Source organism: Parus major, chromosome 5 (assembly GCF_001522545.3).
Source record: "Parus major isolate Abel chromosome 5, Parus_major1.1, whole genome shotgun sequence".
Taxonomy (NCBI): domain Eukaryota; kingdom Metazoa; phylum Chordata; class Aves; order Passeriformes; family Paridae; genus Parus; species Parus major.
The window spans coordinates 49,648,411-49,667,860 of record NC_031774.1 but is presented as its reverse complement, the minus strand read 5'-3'; the positions used below and the strand labels follow the sequence as shown (position 1 = coordinate 49,667,860).

At 37.4% G+C, this 19,450-nt stretch overlaps 1 protein-coding gene across 9 annotated transcripts in view; it reads left to right on the top strand.

Moving 5' to 3' along the window:
* SETD3 (SET domain containing 3, actin histidine methyltransferase) overlaps window positions 1-17,613 on the top strand; it is a 58,150-nt gene extending 40,537 nt beyond the window's left edge. For 6 of the 9 annotated variants that reach the window (XM_015631019.2, XM_033514936.1, XM_033514937.1 and 3 more), the window contains exons 7-13: window positions 4,693-4,751; window positions 6,618-6,732; window positions 10,936-11,010; window positions 13,689-13,855; window positions 14,497-14,582; window positions 16,342-16,502; window positions 17,116-17,604. In XM_015631019.2, coding sequence (XP_015486505.1) covers window positions 4,693-4,751; window positions 6,618-6,732; window positions 10,936-11,010; window positions 13,689-13,855; window positions 14,497-14,582; window positions 16,342-16,502; window positions 17,116-17,559 — 1,107 coding nt within the window. In that variant the 3' untranslated portion in view covers window positions 17,560-17,604. Of the gene's footprint in view, window positions 1-4,692; window positions 4,752-6,617; window positions 6,733-10,935; window positions 11,011-13,688; window positions 13,856-14,496; window positions 14,583-16,319; window positions 16,503-17,115 lie in introns of all 9 variants that reach the window. The other 3 variants (XR_004497781.1, XM_033514939.1, XM_033514940.1) reach the window with 3 other exon arrangements.
* The last annotated feature ends 1,837 nt before the right edge of the window (window positions 17,614-19,450 follow it).

Here is a 19,450-nt window from a genome sequence, read left to right as displayed (position 1 = left end):
GGTTGCCCACAACTTTGCCTTGGACTTGGGAGAACTTGAAATAGTTGTCACAGAAGTCAAACCATCTCTTTGTCTACAAACTCAGGAAATCAGTGAAAACAAGGATTTTTTTAAAAACCCTTTTTTTGGCTATGTATTACAGTGGAGTAGCAGATGGGTCTGATGATCAGTTTATCTCAGCTTAGAAATGGTGTCTTTTTAGAAAAACCTAACTTTGATCACATCTAGTGATTAAAGTAATCTTTTCCTACTTGGATTATACAAGGGTTAATAGCACAAACGAATACACTGGGCAATATCACTTCGCATAAAAATACATCAGCTCTTTTCAAGGCATCTAGTAGTGTAAATGTGAACACAAATTTAACACTAAGTAAACTTTAATTTTTCCTTCTACTCGGACATGGTATTGTGTATTGCAGTAATTGGACTTGTTCTTTGCATCACTTGGTAAACAAGCAAATGTTAAGCCAATTTTAATGGAAATTCCCCATTAAGATTAGGAGCTCTGATAAACGAGCTTTAGCATTTTGTGATTGAATGGGGAAAAGGGTTACTGTCTTCAGAAGTCTGGCCACTCTGAGGGGAGATGAATGCCCCTAGGCTAGAAAGCAGAGTGAAGGTTGTGGTAGCTTCTTAGCTGGAAGGGCACCCACCTATTCTACACTGCAGCGTTTATGCCATTCAAATGAATCAAGCCCTCAAAGTGGGATTCCTTTAGCATCTGCTTTCTGGAACCTGAGAATCATTACCTTGTGATGTCCATCTGAAAGTGTGATGGAGAAATTAATAATACAGAGGCCCCTATTGCACATCAGGAGTGTTGCTAGTTTGTGAGGCATTAAACATGAGATGTGAACCCCTGGATATAACTGCTTCACAGGAAGAGAAAAAATGTTTGGAAGTGTTTTGGGTTTTTTTTTCCTTCTTTTTTTTTTCTTCTTCTCCCCCCCACCCCCCCTTCCTCTGATTGCCATACTGAGTAACTGGCTTCTAGTCTGATAGTGTTTTAGGTGACTAGAATAACAGTCTGTCTCTTTCCACAGTGGCTGCAGACAATCTGGCAGCAATCACTGTTACTTTTTAATATTTCTGGTTATTTTGAGATATCCTCCAAATGTCTCAAAGAAGGCTTGGAACACTGAAGGGGAAAAAGCATTTTTTATTCATTTTTTTTTTTTTTTAGGAATAGCAGCATCAGGAGGAAAATGAAATTCAGCATGCCACTATTTGTTTTTGCAGTGGTCATCACCCTGATTGCCAGCTCTGACAATATTTTCACAGAAAGGGTAACGAAATAGATGGTATTTGTTCTTTATAATAACTCTTTCAGTAGAATGTCAGGACCTGCATCTAAATGAATATATTCACATTTTCATGTTCCCATTTTTTATTTAAAGCTTCCCCTCCCAACTTTCTGAAACTACTTCATACAGACTTGGTAAGTTAAAATTAGGGTTCATGTAGTGGATAATGTCACATTTGAAAGCTAATCTGTAGAGACCTAGCTGTGTGAACCTGTAAAAGCTAGATCTGATTTTTTTTATGTATTAAGTGTTTGTTTAGTTTAAATATGTCTGTATCTTTTTTGAGCAGTCTGAGCAATTTGCATGCTATGCAGCAGTCATCTTCTATACTTTATTAAATATCTGTCAATTATAAATATCAAGGTTTTACATTAATGTCAAGATAGTACATCAAAAATTCATGGAATATGTGACTTTTTTCAAGGGTATTTAATACTTAATGCATTTGTGTCATTTTTCTTTCTAGATATATTGACAGGTTTTATTAAGTGTTTGTTAGGGAGATTTCATTTTTACCAAGGGACTATAAAGAGAAGCTGCATACTAAATCAAATTCTTAATCAGAATATTGTTCTTTTTTGTGTGTCTTCGGATCCTTGTAATCTATAGGGTTTTAAAGTAACATAGTAAAGTAGACCAAATCAGAAATCTAACATGATCAAATATGCTGACGTATCTTAACTTTAAAAGAGCTACTAGTATATTGTACCACGGAATTTTATAAATATGGTAATTACATATGCTGGGATTTTATTCTGCCCTGTGTCTTTTAAGACCATATATTTTGTCCTTTGTTGTAATTTGCTAGTGGTTTTATGTGAGTTATGTCTGGATGGTGTCCACATAGAGGAACTCCCGAAGTTTCACAGATTTAGACGGGGAGTGTGACAGACCATTTGGGGCATCCAGGATCTTTGCCCATGCGTTTGGTGTTCAGGTTGGCTGTTAGAGGGGGCTGCTTGTGTGAAATGAGCAATTGATCTCCGTGCAATCCACTGATCTATCTAATACACGTTTCCTACAGAGGACAGTGACAATGTGTATGTATCTTGCATCCTATAGTTATTTGCCCCAAGTTCGGGCTGAGGCTGCAGGCTGGTGCTCCCTGAATGAAGTGTGGGCTGGAAGTGGACACAGTGGCTGTAGCAGTCGCTTTTTGACTGTTGAGCCCCGGCAGTGTTTGCGATGCCTTTTCACTTCCAGTGCATCATGACCACAGTCATTTTTACCCTTAGAGAAACAGCACGTTCGGCTACAAGCTGCCGTTCGAGGGGCAGGAGGAAATCAGGAGAGAAGAGAGAGGACAGGCAGGAGTGTTTGCGTTCCGGGGCCTTTCTCCTGCGATGAGCGGGTCGGACCCCGCTGGGCCGGGGCGCTTGCTCAGGGGCTTTGGGGGAGCCGGAGGCGCTGGTTCCGTGCCTTGCCCCTCAGGCCGGGCGGCAGCGGCGCCGAGCGGAGCGGAGCGGTGCGCGGCGGCGCCGGCAGGGGGCAGTGCCGGCCCGCGCGGCCCGCGGTGTGAGGGCCCGGCCCGGGGCCTTGGGGCCGGAGCGGGGCTGAGCGCCCGGGCACGGCCGTGGGCCCGGGGAGCGGCACCCGCAGGGCTCCGGCGGCTACATGCGGAATGCCGGCTGTAACCTTGAGGCGCACAGTGAGACCCGACTCCTCACACCGGTCTCCACGGGCCGGAGGGAAACGCGGTCGTGCTGTAAATTACGGGAAACTGAAGGGCTGATATTCGCAGTGTTGGCGCTGTCTTTCCCTGCTTAATTTATCAAGCTGCTGCAAAATATATTAATAATACTAGCAATAAGTTGAACTTAGATTGTCATAAATGAAAACTATAGGGAGGTTTTTGTTTGTGATAATTAATTCCGGCTGAAGGCTGAGTCTCTGCGTTCATTTCTGGCCTCGGGTCTGGACTGTCCAGCCGCGAAGGTGCCTCCTGAAATGTCTTGGTTTGGGTCTCAGGCCTGGCTTTGTGCTGAATGCTTTTGTGAGAAGAAACAACTGTACGATGTGTTGCTACAATTAAATTCGAAGGGGTTTGTTACACAATGACCGTGCCACCGATGTGAGTGAAAATCATACGGAAACGTTGTGCTGTAAAAAAAAAATAATAAAAAAAATTAAAAATGAGAGGAAGGACAAGAGCCACTGGAATTATTAACTTCAGTCGTGTTCCGGAGAAAGCCCATCGGAAGGGTTAACCGGAGGGGCTGAGGGGGAGCAGCCACCTGGGACCTCACACCCAATTGGCAGTCTTTTGTAATATATAATTTGCCTAAAATTGCGCGCTGAGCACAAGCTTTTGTTTTCTAATTGATTTACGGTTTGAGCCACTTTTACCTCATCCCCTACTGTCCTGCACACAGTGCCAGCAAGTACATTACAGTGAGAAATGATAAATTACCACACACTTGTGATGCTAATGCATCAAGAGTAAAAAACTGCGTACTACATGGAGCTTCGTGCATTAAAAGCGTCGCAAAGATAGAGCTATGTAAAAAAATCATTTGTATCTTCTAAAATAACCGTTTGATCATTTGCTTCAATTCGTCTCAGAGACCTAATTGAACCTGAAGATTAAAATTTATGCTACTACTGCTTTCCATTTGTGAATTGGAACAAAGTTCTAAAGAAAATGTGTGAATGTGGGCTTAAAGCTACCTGTATTTTCGAGTCTTTAAATAAGTTAGAAAAATAACGGGTATCAGAGCTTCTTAGAGCTTTTGGAAATTAAATGTTTGCTTGTTAATGAGAATCGTGGTATGCATTCTCAAATGACACGGCTCCACTTTTAGATAGGAGCGTTTGTAGATGGGTTAATGTAGATACTGCCTAATCAGTGTTTGTCACCGAAGCTATTTAAATATTTTAATCTGCTTTTGTTTCAGAGGTGTAGTGCAACTTTTACTGAATAACACTGTTACAGGTATCAAGGAAGAATTGAAAATCTTGTTTCTTGCATTTGTGAAATACCTCACTGATATCACAGAGGAAAATGTGGAAGTTGGTGAAAGCTAATGTATGCTTATTGTCTGATTTCTTTCCCCCACTGTGCATTGAGGGCTGGATTGTGTTTTACCTTGATATACTCAGTCCACCTTAAATTTTTTTTTTATTTTTGTACAATGTCTGTGGGTTCCAGTCTTGAAATATGAAGAAACAGATTTATGGCGGCTGCTGGGCACAACAAATTAAGTTGACAGTGATGTATGAGAGCATAATAGCATGATGATCCCTCTGTAGCGCGGCTGGACGCCTCCTGCTTCATTTGGCTCTTGTTAGGATCTGTTAGGCAGCTAAATAATGAAATTCTGCTGACTGATTTCTGATTCCTCTTTTCTTCCTATTTTCACCTTTCTATACAACTTACATTTTGCAGACCCATCCTAATGCCAGCAAACTGCCCTTAAAGGAGTCTTTCACTTATGACGACTACAGGTTGGTCTGTCTTTTAATTATTTTGTTTTACTTTGTTTTGTTTCTGTTTTTATTATGGTAAATATGGGGCCCTGGAATTCTTCATTGGTGGGAAAGCCCTATTGTTACTGAAATGTTAATTGTAGGATTTGATACTAATACACTTTCTTAATGAAGAAGAAAGTGAAATAAATACGCAGATTTTAATTGTTACAAAGGAATACTCATTCGTTATAAACAGTCAGTTTAGCCAACTGGAACACATAGTCAGATTACTAAGGTAATTCCTTGTGCTTAAGAAAATAAACCAGTAGATGTGGCAGGAGTTTTCGGGTTTGGGGAAATTTTTAAAATTTTTTTAAAATTTTTTTTTCTTTTTCTCCGTAAAAGGCTCTACCAGCACATACTAGCAAAAGTTAATATTAATGCTGCTGTTGAACAGGAGAGCTGGAGAATGGAAGCTGTACACATGAAGCATGAGTGTCACTTGGAGGTGCTATAAGGGGTGACAGAACTAAGATAAAAAGAATAATAATTAAGATAATGAGAGTTTTAATTCTCTTAAATGATTAAAATAGCATGAATAAAAGACATTCATGAGGGATTTTCTAGCCTAGTTGTACCTGTGGGTAAGGCTATGAAAGTGGGATTGCCAAAGCATGCCTTCTTCACTTAAAAGGGTCACTAAGGAACACACCAACTTGCATGTAAAGCAGTCTAAAATTTTGTAGAAAAATTACAAGAATTAGCAAGAAGCATATTGTTATTTGTTTTAAGAAGTGTTTGTATATCAGAATTATCCACAATTTAACTTTCTTTTTAGAAATCAGGTAGATTTCAGTTTGCCACTGTCTTTCTTAGCTGTCTAGTCCTTCTGAAGAAATCCTTCAGGAAGTCTAATTATTAATATTAAGTACATATCAATATTAAATATATGTTAGTAGTGGAGTCTGTGGAACTAAAATTATTTTGACCATCTCCTGATGACATATTTTTTCCCTCAAAAAGCTCCATAATACATGTATGTATTAAGGCCAGAATACGGTGAAATTAAGATTCTTCTTTCCACTGTTGTTTAATATTAGTTTTTGTCAGGCATAAAATAAAAAATGAAATTCTAAAAAATACTGAAATTCTAAGCTTTTCTAAAGATTTTTATGTTTGAAAAGGTGGCTTGCATTTTGTTTACTTAACCTGACTTAGAAGGGTTTTGAATGATGTCCATGTGCTAAAGCACTACATAATACTCTCTTTGTGGTTTTTACCTGGATATCTGTTTGGAATGTTGTGCCTTTTTTTCCTCTCAATTCTATTAAGCAGAAAATTTAGCAATACTGACGTAAGCCAAAAGCTTGCAAATTGAAGCGAAACACTTAGAAAAGATCATGCACGTGTCACGTGATTGCACTGGTTTCCAGTTCATGCAGTACATAAGGTTTTTAGAGAGTGAGGGGGAAAATACGTCCTGGCTCTTACAAAAGTTTGCATGTAGATGAGAAAGGAAAACCTGCAGGAGCAGGTGACCCTGGGTTTGGGGTATATAGCGTGAGGTGCATATGTGGTGAAGGGCTGGGAAGCAGAAGCTGACGTAGGGAGTGGATCCTGGTTGAGTAATGCAGACAATGGAAGGTGTGAAGGTTCTCTTGAAAAGAGGAGAGGGATCACAATCCCAGTTTGGTATTTGTTTTGTGTACATGTCTTGGAAACCTGGGAGCTACTGCTTCTCCTGCAAGTGATATTGCCTTCTACTGTTCCTATAGTCAGTGTGATCTTTAAGGAAACTGAATTTGGAAACTCCCAGTCTAAATGATTGCTTCAGATGGGACTACGGCCAATTGTATTTTAATGCTTTGAACATTGACCATCTCATGTTTTTAACTTTTGCAGATGGGCAGTTTCCTCTGTTATGACACGGCAGAATCAGATTCCAACAGAAGATGGTTCCAGAGTTACACTGGCTCTAATACCTTTATGGGACATGTGTAATCATACTAATGGACTGGTAAGGATTTCTTCAGTGTTGCTGAAAGACTTTAGGGCTTAAGTATTAAGCCTTTCAACTGCTATACAACAGTTTAGTAACACTTTCTGTTATGCATCTTAACATAGGTATGTTAGCTTCCCAAGACACCCCAAAAAACTAATATGTGAAAGAAAGGTTTGTCAGTTTCTCAAATATTTTATGATAGCTTTTATAGGGAGGGCTTTCTTCATATAGGGAAAACTTTACAAGTGATTTGATACTTGTGTAAAGTACATACATATAATGTACTTTTAAAAGTTTTCATTTACGTGAAACATTTTGTCCAGACAAGTCTGAATAGTCTCCTGACATGGAGCTTTGTTTTTGGTGAGCTGAAAAAAGATGCACAGTACTGGACAAATTTGTTCTGAGAACAGAAAGCAGACACTGATGTAGGTTGCCTCTTGTAGCTATAACTAGGGAAAGTGGTTAGAGATTTGCAACTGAGAAATACTGCCTGCTCTCCTAACCATGCCCAAAGAGCCTTGTTATAGAGACAGCAACAACAAGAACAAAGCCTAGTTCAACAAAAACAGTACATCTGTTACTACATCAAAGAAACAAAATGCAAAAATACTACTTTAGGGCATATTAAACATTTAAAAGGTGACATATGTATATAGAAAGTCAGACCTGCTGACATTTTGGCTTACGTGCGCTACTTCAGGGGATAATTCCTGATTTCATTAACAGACTAGTTAATGCTCAGGTGAGGAAATGGAAACCCAGAGAGGCTGGTTTATCAATGTTATTTAGTCATGCTCATGTATGCTTCAAAAGTCATACCCTCTACTTGTGTTTCCAGTAGATAATATTTATTGTAAGCACTGGATATGACCATACTGTTCAAGTGATCTGCTTCTTTTGTGGGAAGGTTGACCTGAGTGTTAGGACAGCAGTACGTGTTAGTGCTGTTGGTACAAAAAAAGTCTGTTTTAAATGAACAAACGGTAAAGCAAGTTATTTTTTCACTTGACATTTAGCTAATTTAGTGTTACTATGACTGTATGATCAGTTATGGCATGGTAGGCTAGGCTACAAAGTTGCAAGTGTTTGGGGTTTATTATTTATTTATTTTCCCTTATTGCAAGGTGATTACATATTGTTCTTTAACAGTGATTCTTGCCTTTGCCTATTTGTTATGCAATCTCACAGCTTTGATTTAGCATTAAAGTTCATATGAGAGTCTTCAGTACAAAGAAGATTGCTTAAAATTCAGAAATGTGTATTTTTGTAATATAAGTTATTGCTGCAAGCATCAGTACTTCCTGTACCCTTTTCCTGCTGGGCATCTCCTTCAGATGCTTTTGCAGAGACTTGTCTGTATTCATTAGACAACTCTTAATGAATGCCTTCAAAGTTGGGATTAGAGTAAAGAGGAAGAGAATCAAGGTACTGTGAGGGAAAATGTAAGCGGCATATATTAAAAGAGCTATTTATGTTGTTTTACTCATTCAAACTTCTATTTAAATTGATAAAGTAATTTTTATTTTCATGATGCTGTTTAACAATGGGTTTGATATGGAGCCAGCCTCTGGAGCCAAACCTCCTAATGCAGTAGTATATCAGGATTGGAAACATTTTTTTTATACTGAAGTATATCCTAAAGGGCAAAGGGGGTTGTGCTGAACTTAAATATTTTGTATATATGTAAAAATTTCAGTCATTTGTTTCATATTTCTACAGAAAAAAATTAAATTGATATAAATCAGGAAGGATAGAAAACTGTAATGTTGGTAATGGGCTAAGAAAAGCTACTAAAGTTATTTCTGTTGTGTGCTAGTTGCCTTTTATTATTAGAAATTGGGGGAGTGACTGCTAAGATAACTGTAAGCTGCCTGTATCATAGTTTATATTATTGTAGAGTGAGGTGAGGGTGGGCTCTGCTCTAATCATAGCACAATTCCTTTAAAATACATGAAGGGAACTGTTACTCATTGCAGGAAAGTAAGAAACAAAAGATGATATTGAATTCACCCCTGTCTATTTTATTGCAAATGTACTGCTGAAATACTTCTCAGGTCAATCAGCAGCCATATATATCCCTGTTCTTGTTTTATTCCATGGGGCCCCTTTCCATGAGCTAGATAATAAAACGCTCTTTGGATTTTAGCTGGAGCTAGGTCCATCCAGCTTTTTCTTGCTTCTGACGCTATTAATTAGATCAACCTGCCTCTAAGAACTATTTCAAAATGGTTGTCTTCATGCATTTCTCATTGTTATTCTTTAGTGGGATTGTATTTTGACAGTCAGAGGTTGATTACCAGTTCTGACAGAGCTTTGAATGAGCTACATTCTGCCTCTTGGGCTGGGTCCATCCTTAATCACTGACCAAGCAGACTATTGCATGCTTTATACACAACTTGAAATTCATGTATCAGTCTGCTTCAGAAATAAAACTGAAGGGATGCAATTTGTCAGCTATCATGTGGGAAGAGAAGTAAACACCCTGTTAATTCTCTTACGTGACTGCTATTAAAAGAAAGTGGAAATAGGCGTCTAGCACTCCATTACGCTTTATAGAAAAGTCTTTCAGAAGTGCTGCTGGGTTTTGTGTGTTGTTTTGGTTTTTTTTCTTTAAGCAAAAATAAAAATTTAAAAGGAAGATCAGTGCTCCAGTAAGGAGTCTGCTTAAACTGACAGAATCCTCCTCTTAAAATATTGGAGTTTCCCCAGTCTGTGAAAGCCTCCTGTTCCACCAGAATTTCAAGGGATTGGAGAGGACTTTTCATGTTCAGAGCTATTTCACTGAGTTTACACACTAAGAAAATTTCAGGACAGATCAAGAGTTTCTTTTTTTGGATGAAAAGTACAATTTTTCAGAAGATGACTGTATTTGAACAAGTAAGGTAGACTTGTCATCCTTTAGCATTTGTAATCTACAATTCAGGGTAGGATAACTTTCTAACCTGAAGATGTTAATTAAAATTGTGTGGTCCAAATTAGTGAATGCCCAGAAATTTCTGTGTTCAAGTACTGCAGCCTGTGTTTCTCAGTAGGCTGCATGGCACGAGTCTCGTGTTCCTTACTGATCTCCACATGCCACAGACCCGTTAAATAGACCTGCAGTGAGGCATCCGCACAGGGAGGTTTCTGCAAGTGTCTGCAGGGCCAGGCTGCTCATGCTTGGGGCTGACATTCTGGATTTGCTCCATTTGAAAGCACTGTTTCGGCTGACAAATGCACATTTAATGATGCAAGCAGTGCAAAACTATTAATGTGTAAGCCATCAACCAAGCTTTTGAAATAATCTGAGGAGTTCTGTCTTTGGACAAGCTGCAAGGTTGAGGCTGGAGAGAATCTTTGGCTGAGGTCGAAGGCTGAGAGAAAATCTTTGGCTTCTTCTCGGTTTTTCCCCGGGCCTGTAGCATATTCTTCCATAAGTTACCTCTGTCAGTATTGAACTCAGACTACCTACCATAAAAGTTGCTTTCTGATTTTTCAGCAGCTTATGTTCCATCCTGTGGCTGCATCTCCAGTCATGCTATTCAAGAACATGCTGTTTGTCACTTTATAAAAATATTACATTTCTAGGATAGCTTTACTTGTTAATGTGACCCCTTTACAGTCTAGTAATTGTTTTGGGGGAAGTACAGGTTTGTCAAGAGAGTTTATCCTCTTCCATTGCCAGCTACCATCACAAAAATCCTTTTAGCATTTTAAGAGTATTACTTAACTTTTAGATAAAGGGATTATTTTCAAGTAAATTATAATTCTCTGAAGATTGTATCCCCTAAAGATCCACAGTTATCTAATCCTTTTTCACTGAGAGATCAAAAATGTGTTGGCAGTTGAAGGATAAAGCACAGCATATAGAGCTGTCAGTGCCTTGCTCCCTTGGGCCTCATGGGAGTGACTGAAAGCTCCAGAACTTTATAACAAGCTGCCGGCTTTAGCATGGTACTTTGTCTGTGCTCTGTGGAGGGTACTTTCCTCAGAGCCTTCTGTTCACTTCAGGTAGGTTATTTCCTCCATTAGATTTCTTTAATGCAGAGATTTTTCTAAAAAAGAGATTGCTTAGGAATCATAAAGCAATCACTATCAGCTGTATTCTATTGTGCTGAGAAAGAAACATATGCAATTCCTATTGTTAATGTTTATTTCCAATAGGAAAATTTGTCAGTGGTGGGAGAGAGAAATATAAAATGCTAAAGGTGCTTTTGTCATTCTTTTCTTGGGTAGATCACTACAGGCTACAATTTGGAAGATGACCGGTGTGAATGTGTAGCGCTTCAAGATTTCAAGGCTGGAGAGCAGGTAGTATGAAGAGTTGTCTACATTATTGTTGTTTCATTAAGTTCTGTGGACACTTGGTGACTCCAAAGAAAATTTTAATAATGTAGTGGTCTGGATTAAACCCTGCTACATTTGCATTTTATTATGCTGAGCTAATTTTGAGTAAAAATACTACCAAACTAAATGCATGTGCATTTTTCAGAGTATTTTCTATCACTTGGTACACCCCAACTGTAGGAGAGTTTTATTCCTCATAATTTATAGAACTAGTTGAAATATTTAAAATTGGTGAGTGAACATTCGCAGCCACCAAGTTTGGTATTCTGGAAGAGTTTAATAATAGACCATATCCAAAGGACAAAAGATAAATATTTTTTAGATTTTTCTGCAATAGTGAATTGTAGAATCTTTATTAACAATGGTGTTTGTTGGCTTATGTTTCTTGTTAGTCTTCATTCATTTAAAAGGGGTGAAATGCAGTTCAGTCATGTACTGTATGAAGCTGACATGAAATGCCAGTCATTTTAACCCATGCTGTTGTCATTGCAATGCTCAGTGGAAATGAGAAAGGACCTCAAAACATACTCCATCCCTGTCATCCAGGCATGCATTCCTTTACCTCTTCATCCTGAGGCAGCAGGAGAGTCTTGCAAAGATGCATGGAACAGCTCAGAATCCAGTATTTTGATCAGAACTGCTCAAAAACAAAACTGAGTGTCCAAAGTGGTGATGCACTGAAGACAGTGGTTCCAGCAGTGTAGGAATCCCCTGTGCTGTGCCAGCAGCCAGACTAAACCCACAAGTGGAGCAGCACTCCTTTTCTGACTACTGCCTGTGCAGTCAGCATGGCCAGACAAAGCCTTTGTCTATGAAACATCCTGAAATGTTTTGTAACTCAGCCTCTGAGTTATTACTTTTCCTGTATTATTTTGCCAGTCTTAAAATTTATAATATTTTGATTTTAATTTTTCTTATGTATTGTTATCTTTTTTTAACAAAGAAGTGCCTGGAATTTTTTCTTTTTTGAATACATCTTTCCAGAAGTGTATTTATCCTCATTGCTATGCTGAGGTTTATAGTGATTGTATATTTTTGCTCTCAGAATTTGTTATGGTAGTCAAATATTTTCTGTTTTTTCCAATTGTGGTGTGATGAGTTAAAAGGGGTCCACAGTTTTTCCAGAAGTGATCCAATTTATAATTTTCCACAGCTGGCAGTGGATGTGTCATATAGCTGTTCTGGCTGCTCTCTCCATTTCAGTTATAGAGGGTTCCTATATTTCAATTTTATTTTAGCAGTTTCACTTTGTCTGCTATTTATCAGGGTTTTTTTGAATTTCTATGCAAACTTTAACTGTTAGTGACATCTTTAAAGCACTGTAATTATATAATGCTTCAGTCCTTTAATACACCATGCAGATGTTATTTCTTACAGTTTCAGCAGGAAGAGTGTGTGATCCATGCTTTTACTACTGAAAAATGTTAGGCAGCAGAAGTCCACGGAGTCTGTCAAACACTGGCCTGAAATAAAGCAATTCTCACTGTGTTTAATTGGATTTTTAGTAAAATAGTCCTGGGGTGTAAGAGCATACTGTGTAATCTATGCATGATATGTGACTTTTAGTTTAATATGAGATTAAAACTTGAGAGGGTGAGCAACTCTCTCCTTACCCACTGGCTTAATATACCTAGGCAGATCACGTGTTTATCATATGAGTGTGTTGTCTAATGTTTACTACAATTCAATATCATACTGAAGACTTTAGTTCTTAGGATAAATAGTTCTAATACAAAATTGAAAACAGAAAAATAAATGGCATCATTGCTGTTACCGAGCCCTTTAGAGAGCGCTGTGCATTTCTCTGTCAGCTAGAGAGGATGGAAGCTTGCAAGCATCCAGAGCACTGCTGTACCCTGAGGTTCTGAAGGGAATTCTGCAACTGCTGGAACTTTTTTCTGATTGACAATTCTGTTATCAAACACAAATGGAAAAATATCCTCTTGATGTGGGAGAATACAATTGCTACTCTGACCTCTAGTCCCATGAATTTCATACTGCCTAGCCCTGAGTTAAATACATTCTGCAGGTTATATTTAGGAACTTTTTTAAAAATGTGAATTAAAGTAACTATATGCTTTATAGAAAAGAGTTCAGAGTAAAACAAAAATAAATACTGGCTGAACACGGCTCAGATCTCTCTGTATGATGTACTGTGGTATATCCATACCTTAAGGTAACATTTAAATGAAAGTAAAGTTAATCTATCAGCAGCATAGTTTGAGTGGCCATTTGGTTGGGGAAAATTACTCCAGAAACACCATTTCTTTTAATGGGCCCTCCTTGTCTCTGATTTTTTTAGCCTTTAATAAACCTTTGAAAGCTTATTTCCATATGCTGGTACTTTATGACAATGTGAGAAACCAGAATGTTTTTATTTTAAAATACAGAATAAGAATTTCTTGCCTTTCAAAGTCTCTGTTACATGGATATGTTTGCATCTACCTCTAAAGTGTAATTGCCACATTTTATACAGCATTTGAGTCAATACCAGAAAACAAAGCATGTTTCTTCATATAACTAAATATACCTTGTACTCAGAATAGTAACTCTTTTAGAAAATAACTTTCAAATTATGTCAGTTTTGTGAGCTGATCTTAAGCTTTTTTCCTGTCCCTTCACTTCTCTTTTCATCCTTCTAGATTTACATTTTTTATGGCACTCGGTCAAACGCTGAATTTGTGATCCACAGTGGTTTTTTCTTTGATAATAATTCACATGACAGAGTGAAAATAAAGCTTGGCGTGAGTAAAAGTGACAGGCTGTATGCTATGAAGGCAGAGGTCTTAGCTCGTGCTGGTATCCCAACGTAAGTAAAACACAATGCCATGGGTTTTTAAAAACATTTCCAAAGTATATAGTGTCCAGCAGAGCATATATGAAGCTCTTTTGTGATAATTTTCTTAGGTGTAATAGTTATCCTGTTTGAATAGCAAATTAAAGTTACTGTAATAATATTTACAGAAGTTCTCTGAGCTATATTATCATCTAATTTGAACCATATACGAGGAAAAAAGCATTTGCTTTAATAACGATTTGAACAAAAACAGAGCAAGGATTAATTTGAAGCAATCTGTGGTTTTACTTTCTTTCCTATCCCTTGCAGACATACTACAATGCTCAGTGTGTGAATCACAGCATTTTCCTTTAGTCATTTCAGTCCAGAGGGTACTATTAGGAGCAACACACATGAAACATTGCATTTTCATGAATTTATTATGAAAGCTGTATAAAATATTTTTAAGTGTAAAATTCTAGAGATAATCATTCTTTTCAGATGCAGGTTAGGGAAGCTTTTCAGTTTGAGCTAATATTACCTAATTTTTTTGAAGTTCCTTTTGTAGCAGTACATTTGCTGTATACTTTATGGTCTTTTATGTTGAAATAAGTTCAAAGATAAGACAATTAGACTTGTATTTACTGTTGTTTTTTGATTGTTTCTTTTATTAGTTCAAGTGTTTTTGCCTTGCACTCCACTGAGCCTGCAATCTCTGCCCAGCTTTTGGCTTTCCTTCGAGTGTTTTGTATGAGTGAAGGTAGGATATTTTATGAAGATAACCTAATTTTTGTTTTGTCTTGTTGTGGGGATTTTTGTTTTGGTTTTTTTTTTTGTTAATGTAGGAATGTGATAGACATTTATATAAAACATTAAGATAGAGGATCAAAAAACTTGAGGAGTTTTAAGTTAAAAAAGAATCTATAAACTACTGAGAACTCCAATCTTTGGCCGTTTCATCTTAGGGAATATTTCAGTTACTCTGAAAGCATGAGATGACACAATTTTTTATTTCTTTTAATCTCCCAGACTCTTGTGAATGAGTGAGCTTTAGAGTTTGATCTTTAGTTCTTAGGTTTCAAAATAGTTTGCAGAACAAGATCATGCAAGACCTAGGGGTTTACATGCTTAAAATCACAGCATTTCTGCCATCACCACTGGAATCATTTAAGTATGAAAGTGGAATATTCTGTACTGTAGAGGAAATATGGAAGAGACATTTCAAAGTTGAGTATTTTCCATGTTTTAGTAATTTGTAATCTAAATATTCAATATTTTGATAATTTGTAATCTAAAATTTCTGTACTTTCAGACTGTCTTTCTAGTGTTTCTCTTCTGTTACTTTTATTTGTGGTACAAAATATGTGTACATTTAATAAATATTCACCTTATTTGTGCATGTGAAACTTCTCATTAAATGCTCATAATAGCTCCTTGCTGGTTAGATGCAGTTTTGAAGGTTATGGATGTGACAGTTTGTCATGACAGTGAGAGAAGTCCCTTACAGTTAGGAATACTGTGCAGATGATGTGGATTTTTTGTGCCAGCAGGAATACTGAAGTAGTTGAGTTTTTGCATGTGGTCTATTTGCTTTCTTTAATAACAACAATGTAACTTAGTGTTGTGCCTTCACTTCCTCCTGTCATCCATCTTTTAGAACTTATTAAGAAATTAGAATATACCAGAACATTTTCATTGTAAGGGACCTACAACATCCATCTATTCCAATTGCCTGATATTTCTGGGAAGTAAATTCAAGGGAAGAAAATTTTAGGATGCTGATGAGGGAGTGAATTTTGGCTTGGAGAGGAAAATATAGCTAGTGAATCTTTTAATTGCATTTCTCTCATATATGATTGTGCTCAGTTTATTTATGTCTCAAATACTGTTTAAGAAAACCATTTATTGAGAAACTGCATGCAAGCTCTTGGTGAAGTTTGTGATAACTGCTTTGCAGTAGTCAAATTTATTAATTAAAAGTTTAATGAAATTTGTGTGATGTTGAGGAGCTGATTAAATATTTTCTGCTCTTGAGTTTTGATAGATGTCTTTTCTGACCACCTGTAGGAAGTTTCTGCTGCTGAAAAAGATTACCAAAACAATAGGAAAAAGAATTCCATTGCTATTTGCACACTCTCTGGCATGCTCCTTTTATTCTCAAAAAGTTTATTGAACTCTTTACAAATTTACTCACTTTCATTTATGAATGATTTTACAAAACATTCTGTTTCACTGTGACAGATTTACGCTGTGTATGAGAGGCTGTGATATCTAAAGTATCTTTATTTCCAAGTGGAGAGAAGGCCCATTTTTTGCTGACCTCAAGACTTCCAGTTGTCTCTTTGAGACAAATCCTAGAAAAAAAGCAGCATATCTGATAATTTTTATTTGAGGAGAGGGTTATTTTTCGTTAGCTGCTCAAAGATATACACTTGAAAATAAATCTTTCTGCAGTTTGTCAACTGACAAAGTGAATGATGAGATTGTTTTTTAACAGATTGGTTTTATACTTATTGCAGAAGAGCTGAAGGAGCACTTGATAGGTGAGCATGCGATTGGCAAAATCTTCACTCTGGGGAACTCTGACTTTCCTGTTAGTTGGGACAATGAAGTTAAACTTTGGACATTTCTGGAAGCCAGAGCATCCCTTCTTTTGAAAACCTATAAAACAACTGTGGAGGTAAAATTATCATCATGTGTAATTTAAATGTCTGAATTCTTCTGTGTGTTGTGATTGTAGGAAAAGATATTTTGTCCTCCATCTTGTCTTTGCAAACTTCAATCTGAATGTTAGTACATAATTCATTCTGTACTTTTTAAGTGCAGAAACAGTTTTGCATTATCTAAGAAAAATCAAATAAGATTGCAAAAAAGAAAATTTTGTTAATGTAATTTTGTTAATGTATTTTTCCTTTGATTCTCCAAGTAGAGACTATTTGCTTTTTTCTCTGCAAATAGGATGGGGAATCAGTTTCAACTTGTTGTCTGTTAGTTGTGTTCTCCAGACTGCAAAGAAACATGCTTCTGTTGCAAATGTATAAGTGAACCTACATGCTGCATGTATTTGTGAAGTAACCTGTATTTGCTTGTCATGCAGCGTGATCTATGTGCAGAAATTTTGGGCTTTTTTATGATTTCATGACAAATTTCACTGGGATTCCTTGCAGACCCCCTCATGTCCATTTGGCTCTGGAGAGGCTGGTGTCATTTCCTGCTCAGAGAAAGAAATGAGATGAGGGCCTGTTTTATTGTGTGGGGTGTTAGTAACAGACTCATTTTTTCTTTTCTAACAGGTCGATAAGTCCTTCCTGGAGACTCATGACCTCACTCCACATGCGATAATGGCCATCAAATTGCGCTTAGGTGAAAAAGAGATCCTGGAGAAGGCAGTGAAGAGCGCAGCTGCCAGCAGAGAGTATTATACCAAACAAATGGCAGATGGAGTTCCACTTCCAAAGTATGACAAGGGCCATATTGCCTTGTTGGAGAACACTGTGGCAGACTCTAGACTCCCTATTGTCTTGAGAAACCTAGAAGACGTGGAAGAGCAAGGGGACTTAAAGATTGATGATGCCATTGATGCTGAAGTCACAGAGAATGGGTTTGTAAATGGTGAAAACTCTTTATTTAATGGGACCAAATCAGAAAGTGAAAATCTTAGTAAAGAGAAAAGCAACAGAGGGACTGAAGATGCCAAAGAATCTTCTTCAGAAAGTACTGATGAGGTTAAAGAATAGTCCTAAAGTTTTACTTTCTTGTGAAATTAAACTAGCTGAAGTTTATCAACAGTGCATTTATGTTGGTGTGTTTCTTTGTTAACATTTCTCTTTCTGCAGAGAAAAATGGTTTTGCTGCTTTATATAAAAATGAATTTTTAAGTTATTTAAAAGATTTAGCATCCCTTTTCAATTAAGATTGCCATCTTGCTTTCAGGCAAAAACTGGGGGAAAGAGGTGCCTTTGGAAGATTTTGCAGCCCTTTGTTGAACCAAATGTATTTTCTTCCTGGGGAAGAATTAAGCTCTTCTATCTGCTGTGCGTTTGTTGTTCTGTCACTCTGACTACCGAAATTAAAAGCTTGCTCTGCCTCCTGCCAAGAAAAGCAGAAGGCAGGACTGACTCGGTATTCAGCATGAAGGTAGGGGAGCAGTACAGCAGAAAACTGAATGAGAGGATCAGAAACTTGGGAGACTGGAGAAAAACCTGTTTAAAATCAGGTGTGCCAGTCCAGAAAAAGGTAAGGTGGCAACCTTATGATTGGTAGTTTTAAATGTCAATGAGAATCCAAATTGTATACACTTAAAGTGATCTCTGAAGATTTCAGTTTACTTTGTCTTTTGTTTACTGTACAAAATATCTTTCTTCTTCAGTCAGAGTTAGGCTGCTACAGTACAACATTCACGAACTTTTAAAGGCTGACTACTTTTTATTTCCAGGCAGTAGTTTTTATTTACAAGGTTGGCAGAGCTACCAGAGATTTTGAAAGCAGATAAGCCAAGCCACAGCTTTAAACTGATCAAAGTGAGGTCACTTCCCAGCTTCTTCAGATTTTCACAATGAGCTAGAGATTTTCAAAGCTACACTTTTGACTAAACCATTATTAAAAGGAAAATATTAATAATATTCTTGTCTGCTACTCCTTCATTTCTGTGTTGTTGAATGTAACATTGAATGTCACATGGTTACTTGATCTTACTCGACTTTGTCTTTTGGTTAAGATATTAATTGATCCTGCTTCCTCAAAGGAAATGAAGCAGGTTTATGTATTTTTGGCCCAAGTCCAAACTGCAGCCAAGTCTGCAGTGGTTTTTGCCATTTAGATTGTGACTTCATCTGATGCACATTTCTTGGGATACCTCCACAATTTAAGCAGGTCTACTGTCACCAGCAGTTTTGGTCACCGTCAAGTATGTGTTTGAACTTCTAGGTGGAAACAATACAATCCTAGCACTGTGCAATATCAGAACAAGGGTAATTCCATGGCTTGACTTTGAAATTACCAGGGTATTAGGAGGAGAGGAGGGCAGAATATTTTTATTTTGTGGATCAATTCAGAGGAGTATAAAGTGGTTTAATTCTGTTCTCAATATTAAGGACTTTGTCTTTTACTTTTGTATCCTTAAGTTCATGATAATGGATAGAATGGAAAGCTTGGACAGTTGTTCAGAGCTCAATAAAGGTTGCAAACTGCTCATATAAGATCAGTTGCAGTAAAACGTCTTTTGGCACATTCATAGTTTTATTAGACTTTGCTTCTTTTATACTGCAACCTGGAAAATGTGTTTTTGCATCAATCTTTGGTGCAATACGCATGTGAGTAGTGACTTGCTTACAGGTTGTCATAGAAGTTCTGGTGTTTAACTAGTATCAGTGCGGGGAAAATAGAAAAAATAGTTTTTTAAAAAATATTTCACTAAGAATGGCATGTTGCCATTGCACCTTGGATATTGCTTCATCACTAACAAGATGCTGGACCAGTATTTTTGTAACTATATGCTGCCTTTGGTAGAATGCTATGGAATTGTTGTCTTGACAATTTAAATATCATACAACAGTCATTACATTTTGATTTTTATTAGGACCAATACTCCATTTCTGCTTCTGCCACTTACATTGCACAACATTGTAC